The sequence below is a fragment of the Pongo pygmaeus genome, chromosome 18, assembly GCF_028885625.2.
Source record: "Pongo pygmaeus isolate AG05252 chromosome 18, NHGRI_mPonPyg2-v2.0_pri, whole genome shotgun sequence".
NCBI classification, from domain to species: Eukaryota; Metazoa; Chordata; class Mammalia; order Primates; family Hominidae; genus Pongo; species Pongo pygmaeus.
This window is the reverse complement of record NC_072391.2, coordinates 29,908,863-29,928,910: the sequence shown is the minus strand read 5'-3', so window position 1 is coordinate 29,928,910 and position 20,048 is coordinate 29,908,863. Positions and strand designations below refer to the sequence as shown.

The 20,048-nt window shown below is 51.9% G+C and overlaps 1 protein-coding gene across 4 annotated transcripts in view; it reads left to right on the top strand.

The window, feature by feature from the left end:
* NSMCE1 (NSE1 homolog, SMC5-SMC6 complex component) overlaps window positions 1-20,048 on the top strand; it is a 43,598-nt gene that overhangs the window by 21,183 nt on the left and 2,367 nt on the right. For all 4 annotated transcript variants that reach the window (XM_054452698.2, XM_054452700.2, XM_054452699.2 and 1 more), the window contains exons 3-5: window positions 12,194-12,315; window positions 13,224-13,301; window positions 14,343-14,489. In XM_054452698.2, the coding sequence (XP_054308673.1) occupies window positions 12,194-12,315; window positions 13,224-13,301; window positions 14,343-14,489 (347 nt within the window). The remainder of the gene's footprint in view (window positions 1-12,193; window positions 12,316-13,223; window positions 13,302-14,342; window positions 14,490-20,048) is intronic.

The window sequence follows — 20,048 nt, the reverse complement described above, 5'->3', positions numbered from 1 at the left end:
TGCATGGGGATGGCATAGAGGAGGGATAGGATGGGTAGGTGAGAGGGATTACAAAGAGGCACAAGGAAACTTGGTGAGTATATTAGTCCGTTCTCACGCTGCTAATAAAGACATACGCGAAACTGGGTAATTTATCAAGGAAAGAAGTTGAATTGACTCACAGTTCAGCATGGCTGGGGAGGCCTCAGGTGGAAGGGGAAGCAGACACATCCTTCTCCACATGGTGGCAGGCAGGAAGGAGAAGTGCTGAGCAAAAGGGGAAAAGACCCTTATAAAACCATCAGATCTCTTGAGAACTCACTCACTGTCACAAGAACAGCATGAGGGTAACTGCCCCCATGATTCAATTACCTCCCACCAGGCCCCTCCCACGACATGTTTGGATTATGGGAACTACAATTCAAGATGAGATTTGGGTGGGGACACAGCCAAACCATATTGGGGGTGACGGAAATATGTCTTTGCAATCCAATATGTATTTTACACTTAGTTTAGACTGGCTCCATTTTAAGTGCTCAGTAGCCACATGTGCTATTCGTAGAATGTTCCTCAGCTTAGGTTTGTCTGGAGCTTCCTCCTAATTAGATCTAGGAATTTTAATTTTGCAGATATAATATGGAAGTGGTGTTGTGTTCTCTCTGCATCCTACCAGGTCGGCTACGGTGTTGATGGGGTCAGCCAGGTTTCTCCAGTGTACAATTACTCTTTTTCTCTGTGATTAATAAGTATATTGCAGGGAGGTACTTAGAGACAAGGTAAATATCTCATTCTTGGCCCGGTGCAGTAGCTGATGCCTGTAATCCCAGCAGTTTGGGAGGCTGCAGCAGGCGGATCACTCAAGCTCAGGAGTTTGAGACAAACCTGGGCAACATGGCGAAACACTGTATCTACATAAAATAAAAAAATTAGTCGGGCCTGGTGGCGTGAGCCTGTAATCACAGGTACTCAGAGGCTGAGGTGGGAGGATCCCTGGAGCCCAGGAGGCAGAGGTGGCAGTGAGCCAAGATGGTGCCAGTGCATTCCAGCTGGGTGACAGAGCAAGACCCTGTTTCAAAAAATAATCCCATTCTTCATCCCATTTTTACCTATTAGTTTTAAAATACTTCCTTGGATTCATTCTTATTTTATGGTTGCCAGATTGCTATGAGGTACAGTTCTATACTCTCCAGCACTAACGTTTTAGAACTAATTATACTGTATTATTATGTTTAATGTTAATTTTTATGAAGTTTTAAATTATCTGTTGTTTTAAGGACAAGTTAGGTAAAAATGTCTGAAGTTTTAGATTTAAAAATTTAGATTTAGAAATACTTCAGTGAGCAGAGTAAATAATTTGATGTTTGGGCAAAAACCAGGTCGCTGAAATACATGTGTCAAAACTAGATGAGTGAATCAAGTATCATAGTCACGTTGGGGTTTGATAAAGATTTTCCATTTTTGTCAACTCTCTTATCTGCCTTCATCCCGGGTTTGTTCCTAGCGTGCTGACTGACATGCCTGTATCTGCTTTGTCGTCTCACACTGGCCTCCTATACATCATCAGGCTACGTGCGTTGATGGTGAATCAGCGATGTTAACATTTTGGTTTAGTATTCCATCCTGTCTGTGGTCCTATTTGTAAGCACCTTCTCTTTCCAAGGAAGACTCAGTCATAATTAGAAGCTGGCTCCAAGTACATTTTCCTTCTGTTCTTAGTGATTTCATTTATAGTTTTCCCCTTTGGCCATGATGAACAGTTAATCAGCATACCGCTGTCAGAGCCGGTCTGCCTTTCAGTTAATCAAGGGAGATAAAGTCTGGGATCGTAACTGAAAAGTGGCAAAAAATGAGTGTGAAAAGTAACATCTAACGTGTGACTTGATGAATTTCTCAACATACAGAATTGACAGCCGGCAGTTATTAAGTGCTTAGACAGGAATCTTTGGGTTCAAGAAGCTCTGTAACCACAAGGAGATTGATGTTGCTTTTGTGTCTCTGGCTCTTGCTGGCCTAGATGTGTCCAAGTCCTGCCCGTTCTTCCTGTCTGCAGCATGGGGGTCCAGGCTGGATGGCTCCACTGCAGCCCTTTCAGGCCAGCATGGAGTTGCTGAGCCAGGATTTCTGTGTGCTTCATGCTCCCCTAAGCGCACACATCATGTGTTTGGGAATGCATTTGGAACTGGATCCCAGACATGAGAGAGGTTATGTGCTGATGGGTGGAAGTACTGGGAATGGATCCAGTGGGATTACCACAGACCCCGCTGGCTGGAACAGGGAAGCCATTTTTCAAAGGCATGAATTCAAGTCCTGTTTCTTCCAGGGTCTGGGGAAAGTTCTTTTACTTTTCTGAGTCTCAGCTTTCTGTGTTATAAGGGACATCACATTCATTTCATGGAAGTCTTGAGGATTAAGCAAGGGAATGTATGTTCAGCGCCTGGCACAGAGTACTTGTGGGCACACGTTCACTTCATGCTCACCACTGCCTCTTCCTTCCTTTTCTGCCCCTTAACTTGCCATCTAATCCCAATTGCTGGGGGTGAGTGGTGGGGGGTGACTATCAGAAGACCCATGGTGCTGGTATGATAGTGTGATAGGAATTATTGTATAGACCACAGGGCTGAATTCTCTTGTTGGGGTTTTCCTAGAAAATTCACAAAGCATGGTCACCACTTGTACCATGCATCTTCCTCGGTTCGTTGACAGATATGTCTTGAGTGTCAGCTGAATGTTGGGGTGCTGTGGTGAATAGGATGAGCAGATCCCAGCCTTCAGGGAGCTGGCATTCTGCTTAGAAAGAGAAAGACCGCAACTCGGAGGCAGACAGTGTGGTAGTTTGGGGTGCTAAGTGCTGGAAGGAAGCATTGAGTCCCTCGGTAGAGCGGGCCTGGGGTGTGGCTTTGGCCAGGGCCTCTGCTCAGACCTTTCTGTGGAGCTGCCATATGTGGCGATGCTCGGGTGATGAGGGGCAGCCCTGCAGAGATACGCGGGAGACGCTTTCCAAGGGGAAGGCAGCATGAGTGAAGGGGCTGAGATGGGGAGGAGCTTGGTGTGGGGGAGTGGCGAACAGAAAGGCAGGTGGCAACATAGGTCAGGGAATGGAGCCCCAGACAGCTTCCAGGCTGAGTGCCAGGACCTGGCTCCACTCAGCTGCATGTGGAGGACAGACAGATGGAGAAGGCTAGAGGGGACACCAGGAGAATGTTGGAGGCTGTTGTCTGCTTCAGACTGTAGTGAGTGGGGAAAGGGAAGGGCGTGCGCCTGTCAGAGCTACTCCAGTCAGCCGTCTTCATACCAGCCACTTCTTAGCCCCTGCTTAGCCCAGAATGGGCACCAAATTGAGTCCTTCACGGATAAAGTGTGAACACAAACGGAGACCAGGCAGCAGAACAGGCAGCGGCTGCTTATTTAGAGCTTGCTCCAGCAAGGGAGGCAGCCTCCACTTGGGTTTAGCAGAGACTCCAGGTAGGCAGAGGAGTGGGGAGGCTTCAGGTGTGCCCTGAGTGGAGGCTGCCGGCCAGGGCAAGGTGGAGACAGCTAACCAGAAGTGGGGCGTCCTGTGTGATTGGTTAGAAGTGCATATGTGGCTTTCTCTGGTTTGTTGTCGCTTAGAAACAGGGATAAAAATTAAGGAAGCTGGCGAGCATGGTGGTACATGCCTGTAGTCCCAGCTACTTGGGAGGCTGAGGCGGGAGGAACACTTGAGGCTAGGAGTTTGAGACCAGCCTGGGCAACATTGCGAGACCTCAGGGTCTGCAGAAGAAAACAAAGTTAGCTGAGCATAGTGGCTCGTGCTTGTAGTCTCAGTTACTGGGGAGACTGAGGTCGGGGGATCACTTGAGCCCAGGAGTTCGAGGCTGTAGTGAGCTATGATTGCACCAGTGCTCTCCAGCCTAGATGACAGAGCGAGACCCCATCTCTAAAATATAAAATAAAATCAATTAGGGTAGTATCAGTTACTGATCCTGCCTTGGTCCTTTTGGGCCATGATTGTGGGTTAGTTTTGGCTTCTGGACTGGTTGCTAGGGGACTGGCCTGGCTTCCTGCAGGTCTGACTTAGAGGTGGTGGGCTGGCTTTCTGGGCAGGTTGATGTAGATTTTGGGTTGGAGTTCTGCTTTTATACGTGGTCTGGCCATTGGCTGCAGCCCATTGGCCGTTCGTATGTTCAGTCTCTCAGAAGAATGAGTGTAACACGGTCCATTCCTTTGAGCTGCTCACAGTCCAGCCTGTGAGAGAAATAGTAACTGCTTAGCTGGTGGGTCAGGGAACAGAGTGACCTCGTTAATCACCGTGTCTCATGACAGCAGGTTTCCCGCCCACATCGGAATTGGGAGACGGTGAACTGTCAGCGGTATATAACTTACAGGCATTGTTTGTTTGCACTATAGTGTTTGTAATTTTTAAGAATTACCAGGTTAAACAGAAAACAACCGCCAGGAGATTCTGTGTAAACACCCAAAGCTCGGGCACTTGGCTGGAGCAGAGCAGTGCTGCCTTCTTTGGTAGAACGCATGCCGCCAGCTCCCTGCTGTGCCCACAGCTGTCTGCAGCTGTGCTTCCTGCCTGCCTCTGTAGGCATCGGATTTGTCCATTTTCACTTCGCTCAGTGCAATCTGAGCAGGGGGAAACTTACCCAACAAGGATCAGGAAGAACTGCTCTGGTTTCAGGGGCTGGGGTGACCGGAAGCCTCCTCTCCGGTCCCCTGCAGAGCCCCTGTATCAGCTCTGTGAGGGCTCCTGCATGGGTAGGGGTGGGGACCAGAGCGCCACAGAAGGTGTAAGAGCTGCCACTCATCTCAAGGATAGATGGACCAACTGTTTTCAGTGGGTGTGATTAAGATGAAATGTGTATGAACAGCATCAGTAGCAAAATATATAGTAGTTTATGTTTCTCATGACGATTTCCATTATGATCCAGAACTTTACCGTGATAAACCAGTGGGCACTGCTTTATTGCCAGTGGGAGTCCTGACTGATAGACCTCCAGCCAGGGGAAGGTCTCATAGATGCTGCATAGATAGGGACAGCAAGTGGATGTCCCCATCACCACTCCTGCAGTGGTGTCATAGGTTTTAGTACCATAAATGCATGCAGCTGAGATGCAGGTACTGTGCCCAGTAACATAAAATAAGTTTTATGCTCTGTCATTTGAGTGAGGCTAAAGAGCAGACTTTCTGATTGTAATAAACTTCTGATTGTAATAAACTTCTTGAGTTTAAGAAGAAAAGAACTCTGTGTACAGATCTCAGAACAATAGGTTTTAAAACCGTACGTTATTAAAATCCTATTTCTTCTCTACAGTCAGAGTGCTGAGCTAATCTACCTTGTCACACGACACTCATTTTTCTCTTTAGATTGAGATTCTTGAGGGTCAAGGAGTCAAGTTATATGATTGTTGAGCACTGAAGTATTTTTACAACATTTTATTATGGAAAAAGTCAAACAGAAAAGTGGAGAGACTGATGCAGTGAAGCCCTGTGTGCCATCACTCAGTTCCGATGATGAACGCAGGACTGATCTTGTTTTATGTTTGTACCTGCTTACCCACGTTATTTTGAGGTATTCTCAACATCATTGCATGTATATGTAAGAATTTTTTTCTGATGAATGCCCACATCCTTTCGTGATTGCATCCAGCTAATGGCCAGACATCTGGTTTCTGGTCTGGACTTTGTCACTTCCTGTCCCGTCTTAGGTATGTCCTTCATCTCTCTGACCTCTGAGAAAGAGAAGCAGCGATCCTTTCTGGCTCGCCTCTGCAGTGGTTGCTGAGGGTCTGCTGAGAGGTGAGGAGCGGCGCCGCAGCGTGTAGTGAATGAGCTGGTGCACCGATGGAGAGGACGGTTTGTCTTTAAGTGATCTACCACGGACCAGCCACTCTCCTTCCACCCTGCTCTTCCCAGCATTGTTCACTGGCCATGCTCGGAGTGCCCATGGCAGTTCTCATCTTTGCATCTGCATGCCTGAACGTCCAGATAATCTTTTTCCCCAGGTGGTTGGGGGAAAGATGAGAGCTACAGGCTGAGAGGTGAAATCCTGCGGCCCCTCACAAACCTCCCCAGCCCCGTGTCCTGCCCACCAGCCCTTCCTTCTTCTCAGCCCAGGGTCTGCTCTTTTGGGCCAGCTCCACTCCTGCACCCCCGTCTCATCTAGGACCTGCCTTGCCCTGTCCTCAGTGCTGTGCTAGCAGGACCACCTGTCCACCCTGTCTGTCAGGAGGGCTGTCAGAGGGTAAGTTGGCTCACAGTGGCTTGGGCCCTTGGAGTCTTATTTTTGGCTGTTATTTCCTCTGCCTAAAAATAACATTTTATATTTTTATTGCCTAGCTTAGAACAAAACTATTTGTTGGTCAGAGGTCAGGGCAGTAGACTTCCCAATTTCCTGTTGCCCAAGTGCACAGTGAATCCTAGGTTCCAGTAGCCTCTGGGAAGCAGGTACCCTGCTATAGCAAGAAGAGGCTCATTGGTAACATTACATTCCAATGTAACTTAATCATTTCTTTTATTTTTTGAGAGATGGCCTAGCTGTGTCACCCAGGCTAGAATGCAGTGATGTGATCATAGCTCATTGCAGTCTCCAACTCCTGGGCTCAAGCTATCCTCCTGCCTCAGCCTCCCAAGTAGCTGAGACTACAGCCACATGCCACCATGCCTGGCTGATTTTTAAATTTTTTTGTAGAGATGAGCTCTTGATCCGTTGCTCAGGCTTGTCTTGAACTCCTGGCCTCAAACGATCCTCCTGTCTTGGCCTTCCAAAGTACTGTGATTACAGGTGTAAGCCACCACACCTGGCCTTAAAATTGAATTTTAAAAGAAAAGGAGAAACTGTATACAGAATTAGTCCAAAAAAAAAAAAATCTCTCCAGATGACTTGAGCCAACCCTCCTCCTTAGGGGAGAAGTGTCCTGTTTTGTTCAGTGCTTGTCACTTGCCTGGAGGCCCGTTTTCAATTGCCACCACTGACGGGCATTTCCTGCTAAAGGAAGAGTGGCTCTGTCCGCTCCAGGGTCTTTGTTTTCCTCAGCTGCCCTTGCTGCCCTGCATGCTGTCCCTGCACCCTGGACCTGGCCCAGTGCTCAGGGCTGGGCCAAGGGGATGAGGGATGCTGGGCTGAGCTGGGTTGAGGGGATGATGGATGCTGGGCTGGGCTGGGCTGAGGGGATGATGAATGCTGGGCTGGGCCAGGCTGGGCTGATCCGATGCGTCTCCTCTGTGAGTGCAGCTCCTCTTTGGGTACCACCTCTGGTGTCCTAATCAGGTGCCCAGATGCCTTCCATCCTTCCCTGTTGGCCCAGTCTCTCTCGGTGACTCTGAAGCACAGGGCAGGTGCAGGAGGGTGTAGACGAGATGACGGTGGGGTCTGGTTATAGAGGATGTCCTCAGGCTTGCTCTGTGGAGCCTATGGGGCTTAGTGCCTGGGAGCTTAGGATCTGGGGTCGGGCAAGCCTGGGCTCCATTTCCTTCTAAGTTACGGAAACTATGAGCAAGTTGTTAACCTCTCCAAGCCTCCTGTATATACAGATGATATTAGTGATTTCACCTTATGGAGTTACTGTTATTGTCATGATGAAATGAACCATGTGAATGCATAGTGCTGGCACATAATAAGGTGAATCATAGCCACACATTTGCGGGCCCCTTGATTTTAGCCTAACATGAGCTACTTTACTACAGCCCTTAAGAAATCCAGACACACCCTGCCTCTTCCAAGTAGAGAAAACACAGGTGGCACTGTGTTTAGAGGTTTAGAGGTTCAACTTGCTTGATTCAGACATGTTGCTGGTTGTCCTGGCTAGGGTATCTCTTTCCCTCTAGAGGAGACATCTGTGCTAGGGCCAGGGCCTCCCATATCACTGACTGGAGGTTGGTGGTGTGCAGAGAAGCAGCCTCTGATCCAGCTCTACCTACAGAAAACCTGATGTTTTGATATTTACTGAAGGGTGTGTCTTTTTCTTCAGTTGGTTCTGGATTCTGAAAAGGAGTGGTGTTGTTAATTAGCTCCTAAGTCTTCAAAGTGGTATTTCTAAGACTGAAAGTAGTTGTCTCAGAATCCCACGATACGGACTTTATTCCACACTCTTTATCATGACCATGGGCTCGTAGAATATTGAGCTCAACAGGATCCTCAGACATGCCTTTAGCCTAGTGTTTCCCTACAGATTGGCAAACTGTAGCTTCTCCACCAGGGCTCCAGGATCAGGGGAGAGAGCAGGGGCAGAGCTGTGGACATTAGCTGTCCTGAAGACCTGAGGCTGGGAAGCAGCGATCTGGTGCAACCTTAGCGCTTAGTGGACATCGTAAGGATCTTGGGAGCAAGCAAGAGAGACCCCAGTTCTGGTCAACTTAGAAAGGAACGTGTCAGGGCCGGGCCCGGTGGCTCATGCCTGTAATCCCAACACTTTGGGAGGCTGAGGTGGGCAGATCACTTGAGGTCAGGAGTTTGAGACCAGCCCAGCCAACATAGTGAAATCCCATATCTACTAAAAATACAAAAAATTAGCCAGGTGTGGTGGTGAAACACCTGTAGTCCCAGTGCCTGGGGAGGCTGAGGCAGGAGGATCGCTTGAACCTGGGAGGTGGAGATTGCTGTGAGCTGAGATTGTGCCACTGCACTCCAGCCTGGGCGATGGAGTGACACTTCATCTCAAAAAAAAAAAAAAAAAAAAAGTGTTGGGATGCTATTGGGGGAGGGACACATAGGACTCATTGGTGGATTGGTGGCCAGGTGCACAGTCGGGGATAGGCAGGAAGCATGGCATCACCGCATGGCCAGAGCAGCTGGCCCTCTGTAGCTTCTGGGCTGGAGCCACCTCCAAGCTTCCTTTTGTCCCTTGCTCAGATTGGGAGAGGGTCTGGCTGATAGGGGTTCTCTGTCTACTCCTGGCTGCCCTAATCTCTGGTCCCTTCAGCTTTCTGCTTTCTGGTTCCCTGAATATCGTACCTGGAATTATTCTCTCACCAAAACCGCAAATGTAAGGGAAAGACAATTGTGAAAAAAAAAAAGAAAGAAAAAAGGCGAAGGTCTCGTTAGGGAGGGACATGGCTGCTGGGCTGGCAGGCGTCACCAGCTGACTGCTGTCTCGGGGTGGCTGGGCACAGTAACTGGAGCGCCAGCGCCATATGATGAGGAAGGAAGTGCCGGAGCCGTGGGAGGACAGAGCTGGGCAATGCAGCTTATCTGGTCGGGGAAGGCCTGTACGGGAGGCCACCAGAGGATCAGGAGGCCAGGGGTGGTGGTAGAGTGGCGGGAGGGAAGAGGGTACTGGACATGGGAGAGGCTGGAGGCGAGACTGTGTGTGGCTGTTAGAGATGAGAAGTGGGGGAGAGGCTCACGCGGGGCCCCACAGAGCGGGAGGGCAGGATGGGCTGGAGCCCACACCACTGCTTCTGGCCCCATGCCACCACGCCACCTCTGTTGCTGCTGAAAGGAGTCAGTTGAAGGGTTTGGGGGTGCTGAGCGTAAGAGAAGTTTCTTCTCAGGTCACGATTAAGAGGAGCTGCAAGGGCGCGGGGCCTCCGTGAGAAACAGTTACAGGGTGAGCGATGGAGATCGTGGACGTGACCCTGACGCAGGAAGCGTGTGGAAGGAAGGAGGGCGATAGCGGAGAGAACGGGAGCGCCCAAGCAGTGGCTGGTGTGTGCAGTGAGCGAGTACAGTAGGAGGAAGTGGTTGGTCAGATGAAAATACAGCAAAACATTCATGGTTTCTGAAAAATGAGGCCGGACGCCAAACCAGAGGCGGTGTGGAGAGGGGAAGGGCAGAGAGGGCTGCTGGCTCCCTCCCTGCAACGGGGTGTCTGGAAAGTCCAATAGATCAGAATGCTTCTCATCTGCCCACAGGGCACATTGTTCTCAGTGACACCCAGGAGGGGCCTCGTTAGTGGAAAATGTGAGTTGTCACTTTCAGAGAGAGGTGGGACTTGCCCCAGTGTCACACTGGGTGGACAGGGTTCCTGTCACTCACTCCGTACTGAACGAGGCTTTTTGATGTCTGGGCCTCTTTCACCTGAGCTGCCCAGCGTTGGCTCCCCTTGGGGGTGGAAAAGTGTGTCTGGCCGAGTCACCGGCACAGGCAGGTACGGAACAGCTTGGCTCCCACGCCAGCAAAGAGCTGCCTTGCATGGTATGGAAGAGGAAGACAGCACTGGGGGCAGAAAAGAACATTTCCTGGAAAAACAGGCCATCCGAGATGGCTGCAGCAGTGGAAGAGAGCTTTTCAGAAAGGAGGGGCCCGTGAGCAGGGGATTGGAGGCAGGAAGTCAGGCCATGCCTCCCTCCTGATGCCTGCTCTCCAGCCGCGGAGGCCAGATGTCATTGTCATATGTTATGATCTCACCACGCCCATGTTCCACCCACTTATTATGACTACTTTTTAATTTAAACTGTATTTTAAAAACTTTACTGAAATGGAAGATTAGCTCCTCGCTGAGCATGGCCCATTAATATCACTGCCCTGGGCTTTGTTCTCAGCTTTTCTGGGCCCCACAGTCTGATCCTCTGACAGAGCTCATTGGCCTGGGTTTTCCTTGACTCTTTCACATGGCCACGTCCTCCATTGTCACCAGCATGATCTTCTGTTTTTTTTTTTTTTAACTTTATGAATCTTGAGTTGTACGGGTAGCTTAGAAATGCCTCTGTCTATAAGAAGTCAAACACAGACATACAGCACAAGTGCCCTGTGATGACCCTTCGTTTAGTCCCTTCCTGGCGACGGCCTTGGTCGTCAGTCCAGTGGGTAACCTGCTGGGCCTTTTCCTGTGGGACTGTTTCATTGGTTCTATTTTTGTTTCACACATAAATGTATCATATTGTCTGTTTTTTCTTGCAGTTTTCTTTCCAGAATGATTTTCTAAGGCATGAATCTTTTGAAATTATTTATTTTAATACATAAAAACAGTGAAAACAATAATACATACTCTTGCTTTAAAAAGTTTTGCAGGACAAGCTGGGCGTGGTGGCTCACGCCTATAATCCCAGCACTTTGGGAGGCAGAGGTGGGCAGAACACTTGAGGTCAGGAGATCGAGACCAGCCTGGCCAACATGGTAAAACCCCATCTCTACTAAAAATACAAAAATTAGCTGGGTGTGGTGGTGCATGCCTGTAATCTCAACTCCTCGGGAGGCTAAGGCAGGAGAATTGCTTGAACCCAGGAGGTGGAGGTTGCAGTGAGCCAAGGTTGTGCTACTGCACTCCAGCCTGGGCGAGAGCGAGACTCTGTCTCAAAAAAAAAAAAAAGTTTCACAGCATAAAAGGGACACAATGCTGGCCATGTTCTTCCACTGCTTCCAGTGCTGAGAGGCTTCCTGGTGCCGCAGGAGAAAGGCCCTGCTGTCCCCGGCCACAGGCTCCCGTCCTCACCGCAGCCTCTCTGTCCTCCTCAGCTGAGCCCCCGGCAATACTGTGGGTGCCCCTTCTCAGACTGATGGACCTGGATGGTGGCCCCTGGGCTGTGAGCATCCTGCTGGCAGGGCCAGGGGAGGTGGGCGACAGAGAGGTCAAAGCCCCGGCCTTGTGGTGCAACTCTGGGCGAGTCAGTTCACCTCTCTGCGTCTCAGCCTCTTCCCCTGTGCCCAGAGAGCTGCTGGAGGGTGGATTCATGACGACAAAAGGTGCCCAGGACAGGGCCTCTCCATGCTGAGGGCTCGCTGCAAGCACCCTTCTCACCCCGTTTGTTGTTATTCTTACTGTTCCAGCCCAGGACCCAGCACAAGCCTGGCATGTAAGTGAGGATAACCAGACATTGAATAAAAAGAGAAAGGAATAAAGCTCCACCTGAGACGTGTGGGGACGTACAGGGACAGAGGCCTCTCGCGGGGCACTGGGGACGGCTGAGATGGGATGGGATGTGTGTGCAGCGGGAGCTCATGCAGGCTCTGAGCACATCATTGAGTAATGCGCTGAAGGTGCTGATCGGGACTCTCATCAGGAGGCAGCGAGCAAAGACAGGAAGCCCACGGCAGCCTCCGTGGTTGCAGATAGCATCTCCCCGGCCCTCCTGCCTCACAACGCCCTCCATCTGTTGTCTGTTTGTCTTCCAAGTACTCCAGGAAGAAAGAAGCCACGCAGCATTGGCATTCACCCAAGAGGCTGCAGCCTCCACCCGTGTCTGGGGTTGCTGTCCCCTGTGTTGAGATGGGATGGAATGATTAAAGCAAGCTACGTATTTTTGATGAGGCCCCTGGTCACCTCCCTTTTTTTGGTCTGTTTATTTCCAGGCAATGCCACCGTAGATAAGTTGGAGGACTTCATCAACAACATTAACAGTGTCTTGGAGTCCTTGTATATTGAGATAAAGAGAGGAGTCACGGAAGATGACGGGAGACCCATTTATGCGTTGGTGAGTGCCCGGCAGAGCCCTCTAGTGGCATTTTTGAGGAGCTGGAACAGGGCCCAGGCAGCCTGTGTTTGCTTTGGTTTGATTTCTCTTTTGGACAGTTCTTTGCAAAGAAGTTACTCCAAATGTATAGAATATTAGGAATAAAGGGAGAAAATGGCTTTTTATTTAGAATAAGACTTAGAAGCTATGAAAAGAAACTGTGTAGGAGTGTCGAGGATTGCACCCATGTGGGTGGGGCCTTCAGTGGTTTTCAGATTTACTCACAGGTAGGGACTTGGGCCTCACCCCTCCTGCCGCCGACTCCCTGTTCACCCACATGATGTGTTCAGGATGCCACAGCCAGAATGGCAGAGCCAGGAGTGAAATACAGCCAGGGTGAAATACAGGAGTGGGAAGCTGACATGCCCCATCCCTGGCTAGGAGACACCTCAGCTGGTCAGAGGACATCTGGCTGCTCCCAGCCAGGCTCACACTCAGAAAGGGGCACTCTAGTCCAGGGTTTCCCAAACTCAATTCCCTGGAAAAAAACATTACACAGTCAAAGAACTGTAGAAATGCTGGTCAGACGTGGCAAAGCAGATTTCCTTGCTATCGGACTTCTCAGTGCTTTTTTTGCATTTGAAGCTCCATTAACATGCAGACAAATCTCCCAGATGTATCTGAGTTTGGAAAATACTGCACACCCTTTGGAGTTCTGAAACTTCTGAGGGTCCAGCATGTTGACTGAGCTAAAGAATAAAGTCTATAATATATGCCTGGTTACAGATCCATCCCTGCGGCCCGCAGTGCCTGGATACAGGAGCTCAGTGACTGGCCAGAGATGGAGGAGGGGAGGGAGGGAGAGCCAGCGACACGTTAACCAACATGCAAAGAGCACAGCCTGACTGTCATGCTGACTTATTTCTTAGGTGAATCTTGCTACAACTTCAATTTCCAAAATGGCTACAGATTTTGCAGAGAATGAACTGGATTTGTTCAGAAAGGCTGTAAGTAGAGTAATCCCCATTGCCCATTGGCTAGGCTTCTTATGGGAAAGTTCTGTCTCCGTCATTAGAAGTGGCAACTGCAGTGTTCAAGGATCACTGGGGGGACATGGGCCACCATTGCCGTCTGAGAAAAGGCTTTGCAGGGAGATGTCACTGTCTACCCATCTGGAACTCACAGCTGTCAGGGGGTCCCCATGGCTGGCCTGGGAAGGAAGTGCTGGGCCAGGTGTGAGCCCCAACTGGATGGGCAAGAGCAGGGCTTCACTGGCAGTAACAGGCGTTCCTGCCTGGCTGCTCCAAGTGCCATCTGGGAAAGGCAGCAGCAGCAGCATCGCCTGGGAGCTTGTTAGAAAGGCCCGGTCCCAGTCTCCACTCTAGACTGCTGAGTCTGAATCTGCATTTTAGCCAGGTGCCCACTGAATCATTTGCACGTGCACATTTGAGAGGCACTGTTCTACCAGGCTTCAGAGCTATTTGCTCAGCCTTCTGGTCAAACACATGGCTAAGAGTGGTTCTCAGGCCTAGATGCAATGATAATAACTGCAGAGGTGAAAAATAATTCAGACATTTCAGCGCCACTCGCGATCTGTTGAATTCAAATCTCTGAGAACCAGCCGTTGGAATCATTCCTTTTAGATCTTCTCCTGGGGATTATTAGCCACCAAGGTTGAGGAGCAGGTGCTGAGCTGAGCACACACCTGCGTGTGCAGGAACTTGTCTTCCGCAGCGGTTCCTGCCTGCCGTGTCTCTCTCTCACTGCCTCCAAGGCCAGCCGTGAGGCAAGGCGACCCTCTTTGATTTGGGGATGTTAAGATCATTTATTTGGGAGGATGTTATAGAAGTGACCTCTGAGTCAAAAGAACTGAGCACAGTCCTGGCTCTTGATGCATATTAAATTGTTTTCCCGGAATACCATGCCAGTGTACAGTTCTGCCTGTGATCTGAGTGGTTTTACTGCGCCCCTGCCAGACTTGGTATTACCATTTAAAAGTTATTTTTGCCATTTTAATAGATGAGCATGATACCTGCTCTTTCTTCCAGCTGGAACTGATTATTGACTCAGAAACCGGCTTTGGGTCTTCCACAAACATTTTGAACCTGGTTGATCAACTTAAAGGCAAGAAGATGAGGAAGAAGGAAGCAGAGCAGGTGCTGCAGAAGTTTGTCCAAAACAAGTGGCTGATTGAGGTACTGTCTCATGGTTTTCCCAGCCTGGTTCACTTTTTCAAGTGAATAACAGTTTTTTCTCCAAACTCGTACTTGTAGCCAACTGATGTCTGTGGAGCCCGGCCTTCTTGGATCCCTTACCTGCTTTCATGCATTCCAGCAGTGACCCTGTGGGGAGGACTTGGGCCTCACTCCTCCTGCCTCCCACTCCCCATTCACCCAGATGATGTGTTCAGGATGCCACAGCCAGAATGGCAGAGCCAGGAGCCGCACCCAGGGATTTGGGCCCCAGGATCAAGCCTCTAGCCAACAGACTGCAAGGCAGGGCAGTTCTGTGGCTGAGAATGTGGCTCTAACATCTAACCCGGGTCTGAACCCTGAGCCAGGTGACCTCATGTTCCCTGTAAGAGGGGAGTCGTCGTTTCCCCTTCGGGGCTGGGTGTGTCAGGAGCAGGAATGGGACCTCACAGTAATGTGCTCGGTGCTGGGCTGGCTGGCTCGCGGGGGAGGCGGCAGAGGAATTGGTGACGTTACCACTGTTGTTTTTGTCAGCAGTGAGTTCCTCAGGGCCGGTGCTTAGAAGAGGCACAGACCTGCTTCAGGAAAGGAGCTGTGACATCTGGGACAGGCCCCACTGCAGCTCCAGTTTCTAGATGTTGCCCCCACCCCCATGTCTAGTCCTGCTGAATGGAGCAGAACACGTTTCAGTTCTTTTTCCACAAAAGGCACCCCTGTTTTCAACAGCTCAGTGTTTGCCGAGTTGACCACAGCTGTGCCTCCCAGGTGCTCGTGCCCATGTGTGTTGAGGACGCGCTCACGCCGGGTCCCCGCGTCCTCACTTGGTGGTCGGACTCGTGGCCAGAGGCTGCTGTTTGTGGCTGCAGCGATTCTCCGCTTCCTTTTCAGGAAGGCTTGCGTCTGGGTTGGGGAAGTTTGTGTTCTGAGTTAATGATTTCTATTTAGGGTGGGCCTGTCCCAGGAACCTGACCCGAATTCAGTTCCTGGGGTACCTGATGGGAAGAAAGGGTGGAGAGGTCACGGGGTGAGGGCAGGGCTGGGAGCTCCTGGTGAGTGCAGGATCTGCTGGGCACGTTCCTGTATGTCATGTCTTGGAGGCTGCCTGCTGCCTTGCAGTGGCTCCATAGCTTAGTTTTTAGCTGACAGCTCAGGGGTCTGGATGACGTCGGACACCCTGAGAGTGGCAGGGCCGAGTTCAGGCCCCGGTTTGGGGACTGCAGCTCCCATCAATGGCTTTGTCACAGTTGTTCTTGCCCTCCGGGCTGTATTTGGCACTAGGGAATGTTCTAGGGCTACTCAGGTTATAACTGACCATTCTCGCTTGTCGTGCAGCCCGTCTTCAGGCCAAGTTTTTTTTTTTTTTAGATGGAGTTTTGCTCTTGTTGCCCAGGCTGGAGTGCAATGGTGCAATCTTGGCTCACTGCAACCTCAACTTCCTGGGTTGAAGCGATTCTCCTGCCTCAGCCTCCCAAGTAGCTGGGATCACAAGCATGCACCACCACGCCCGGCTAATTTTTCTATTTTTAGTAGAGACGGGGTTTCTCCATGTTGACCAGGCTGGTCTCGAACTCCTGACCTCAGGTGATCTGCCTGCCTCAGCCTCTCAAAGTGCTGGGATTACAGGCGTGAGCCACCGTGCCCGGCGACAGGCCAAGCTTTTTAAGGGTAGGGGTTATGACCTCTTCATGGCTGGTCCCCATTGCAGAATGCAGTGCCTGGTACCTCAAGTGCTCAATAAATGCTTGCTGAATGGATGACTGGACAGGTGGATGAAGTTGCAGAGGAACAGAGTTTAAAACTTACAAAAAATGTTACAGGAAATATCTGCTCATTACAGGAGGATTAGAACATGTTGAGATGCATAAAGAAACCCACTGAAGTCACCTGTTATCCCAGACCCTAGAGCCGAGTGCCCCAACATCCCAGTTCACAACACTTTGCACCCTGCTTTGCACCCAAGAGCACCGTGCCTAGCACATGCCGCCACCATTGTGCATGGCTTGTAGGGCATGCTCCCATCTTTATGGTTTGACTTGCCCTTTGTCTGCCCTTGGTGTCTGGAGAGGGCGGTGGTGGATAGAAGAGGCCCCGCCCTGGAGTCTGTGGGGGTGAGCTGTGGCTGCAGGCGCTTGTACTCTATGCCTTTCTCAGTTCGGTGGTAGTGCTGGCACCACCTTCTGCAGGGCGCCTCTGAGCTCCAGGGAGGGTGGACAGAGGATCCGGGAGCTGCCACCTGCAGGAGCGCTGCAGAAGTAGCAGGGGGCCCTCAGCACTGGCGCTGGGCAGTCGCCCTAGAGAGGCTTCTTGTTGACGGCCTGGCCTGCTGGGGCCCTCAGGAGGATGAAGGAACAAAGCTAATGTGGCAGGGGCTGTGTGGTGAGACTCCTCCAGGTTCCTCCGCCGCCTGTGGTGAGCAGCTTCTCATTGCGGAGACTGTTTCCTCATCTGCAGGATGGGGGCATTGCCAGCTCCAGGTGTTTTCTGTGAGGGTCCAGTGCTCTCTGACCTACATGGCCTGGTAAGGGTTGCCCTGAGGTCTGCGGCACTCTGGAGGAACCGCTGAGAACCGGGGCGGGTGCTCACTTACCCAGGACAGGTCTTCCTAGGGTAGCACCTCGATCAGAGAGACCACATGGCAGTGTCTGATCCTTGGCCTCTCAGACACAGGGTTTCCCACAGAAATAGCCAGGGGCCCACTGACAAGGCCCTTCCAGGTGGTCATACCACCCCAAGGACACGTCACTCCTGGACAGCCAGTCCTGTGCGAGACTGGCCCAGCATGGAGGTGCTGAGGCAGCTGCCGGTCCAGGAGAAGGCCCAGGGGTGGTAGGTGGTTGGGGTCAGCGGGGAGGCCTGAGAGCAAGCGCGGCTCATGGGAGCTGGGCGTCTGCTGATGGGCGTGCCTCCATACACCCCAGGACTGCTCCCTACACGAGGTCCTGACTTCCGAGTGTTGTGGCGAGGCGCCTGGGAGATCACCTGGGCTGTCGTCATCTTTGAGGGCTAAGGCACCCCTCCTGCCCCTCCCCTGATGGGCCCGCAGAGGACTGAGTGGGTCACGAATGGTGAGCCTTGGGTGCAGTCTCAGGCGCATAGCAGGTGTTCGGTAAATGCAGCTTGGCTGGGTGCAGTGGCTCAAACCTGTAATTCCAGCACTTTGGGAGGCCAAGGCAGGTAGATCACTTGAAGTCAGGAGTTTGAGACCAGGCTGGCCGACATGGTGAAACCCTGTCTCTACTAAAAATATAAAAAAGTTAGCTGGGTGTGGTGGCGGGCACCTGTAATCCCAGCTACTCGGGAGGCTGAGGCAGAAGAATCGCTTGAACCCTGGAGGCGGAGGTTGCAGTGAGCTGAGATCGTGCCATTGCATGATCTAGCCTGGGCAACAAGAATGAAACTCTGTCTCAAATAAATATGTAAAAAATAAATGGAGCTCCTGCCTCAGTCTGAGTTTGAACTTGCTCAGTGTCAGGCATTCCTTTGGGATCAGTGCAAGGTCTACTTCATCTTCCCGTGGGTGTTTATCACGGGCCTGCCAAGTGCTGGGCCCCATAGCAGGTGCTGTGGCCACAGGAGTGAGCACAACCAGAGCTGGTGGCCGCTCCCATGGGGCCATGGTCTGGAGGGGGAGCCCGGGATCAGTGAGACGGTCATCTCACTGTAGTCCTGGTACAGATGGAAAGGAAACATGGCTATATGACAGCTGTCCCAGAGGAACCGGCCCTCAGCTGCTGAGGAAGTGACACTTGAGCTGAAGGCTGTGTGGGAGTTGCCTGGAGCCTGGGGTGGGAGGATCATCAGCCCGGCAGTGGCCCTGTGGCCAGCAGGTGCACTCAAGAAGCTACGGCCAGGGCGATCTGAGCACAAAGATTGCTGAGGCGAGCAGACGAGGGCAGCCCGGGAGATACGCGCATTAGGGGCTTGGCTCTTGGACCTAAGGGTGGTGGGAAGCCCTGGGGTGGGGGTGAGGTGGGAGTGATAGGGCCAGGCTTGTTTTGTAGCGAGAGCGTTGCTGGAGGAGAGTGGGCTCAGAGAGCAGCAGGAGCAGGGGAGGGTGGAAGAGGGTGGAGGCCGGGGAGGTGGGTTGCCATGATGGATCTGTAGGGGAGGGTGGAAGAGGGCGTAGTCGGGGATGTGGGGTGCCATGATGGATCTGGAGGGGAGGGTGGAAGAGGGTGGGGGCTGGAGAGGTGGGGTGCCATGACGGATCTGGAGGAGGGTGGAAGAGGGCGGTGGCCAGGGAGGTGGGGTGCCACGATGGATCTGGAGGGGAGGGCGGAAGAGGGCAGTGGTTGGGGGTGTGGGGTGCCATGATGGATCTGGAGGGGAGGGTGGAAGAGGGTGGGGGCTGGAGAGGTGGGGTGCCATGATGGATCTGGAGGAGGGAGGAAATGGGTGGTGGCTGGGGATGTGGGGTGCCGTGATGGATCTGGAGGGGAGGCTGGAAGAGGGGCGGTGGCCAGGGAGGTGGGGTGCCGTGATGGATTTGGGAACTTTGGGGGAAGGTAACAGCCATAGGACCGAGGACCGAGGACAGCCTTGGGGCTGGTCACATGCTCCCATTGTCCACAGCACTTGGATGACACAAAGCCCCTGTGCACCAGCAACAGCCACGGTGCAGGGCACAAGCGCCTGGTGCCCCGGCCTCCCTCCACTGCTCCCGCAGCGGCTGTCCATGCCCCAACCCCACGCTTCTGCCCTGCCTTCCTTCCTGTGCTCACCCAGCCCCTCTACTGGTGTTCCAGAGTGAACGCATTGCGAGCCCAGATTACACAAGCACACCCCCTCCACACTGCACTGTGGGGGTGAAGGTGGGAATGGGTTGGGGGTTCTACCTGTCAGAAACGGGAGTGGGCTGGGTGCAGTGGCTCATGCCTGCAATCCCAGCACTTTGGAAGGCCGAGGTGGGTGGATCACCTGAGGTCGGGAGTTCAAGACCAGCCTGGCTAACATGGCGAAACCCCGTCTCTACTAAAAATACAAAATTAGCCAGGTGTGGTGGCTCACACCTGTAAGCCCAGCTACTCAGGAGGCTGAGGCAGGAGAATTGCTTGAACCCGGGATGCGGAAGTTGCATTGAGCCAAGATCATGCCATTGCATTCCACCCTGGGCAACAAGAGCAAAACTCTGTCTCAAAAAAAAAAAAAAAAAAAAAAATGGGAGTGACAGCTCTTGCTTCTAAAAATTAGAAAATAACAGAAAAGGCAGTTGAGCACTCAGGTGACTCGCAGGCATCAGTGACGTCATCTCTTGGTGTGGTTCATATCCGATGCATGAGCTGACTGTGGAGAAACTGGAATCAGCCTGCATGAGTCCGTGTCCTGGGTCCCGTGTCATTTGCCTGCCTTGGGTCTCCCTCAGTGCTGCCTTTCTCCTGTGACCTGGCAGTAGGGTCGGCCTGGGGAGTTGCATTGTTCATGTGCTTCCGGGCTCTCCCAGGGTTTTCAGGATGCATGACGGGTGGACTGCACCCTGGCGTGGGAACCAGGAGGCCTGGCTTCCATAGGAGGCTCCACTGCCCACAGTGTGATGGGGCCTGTCTGCCCTCTCCGGACTCCTTC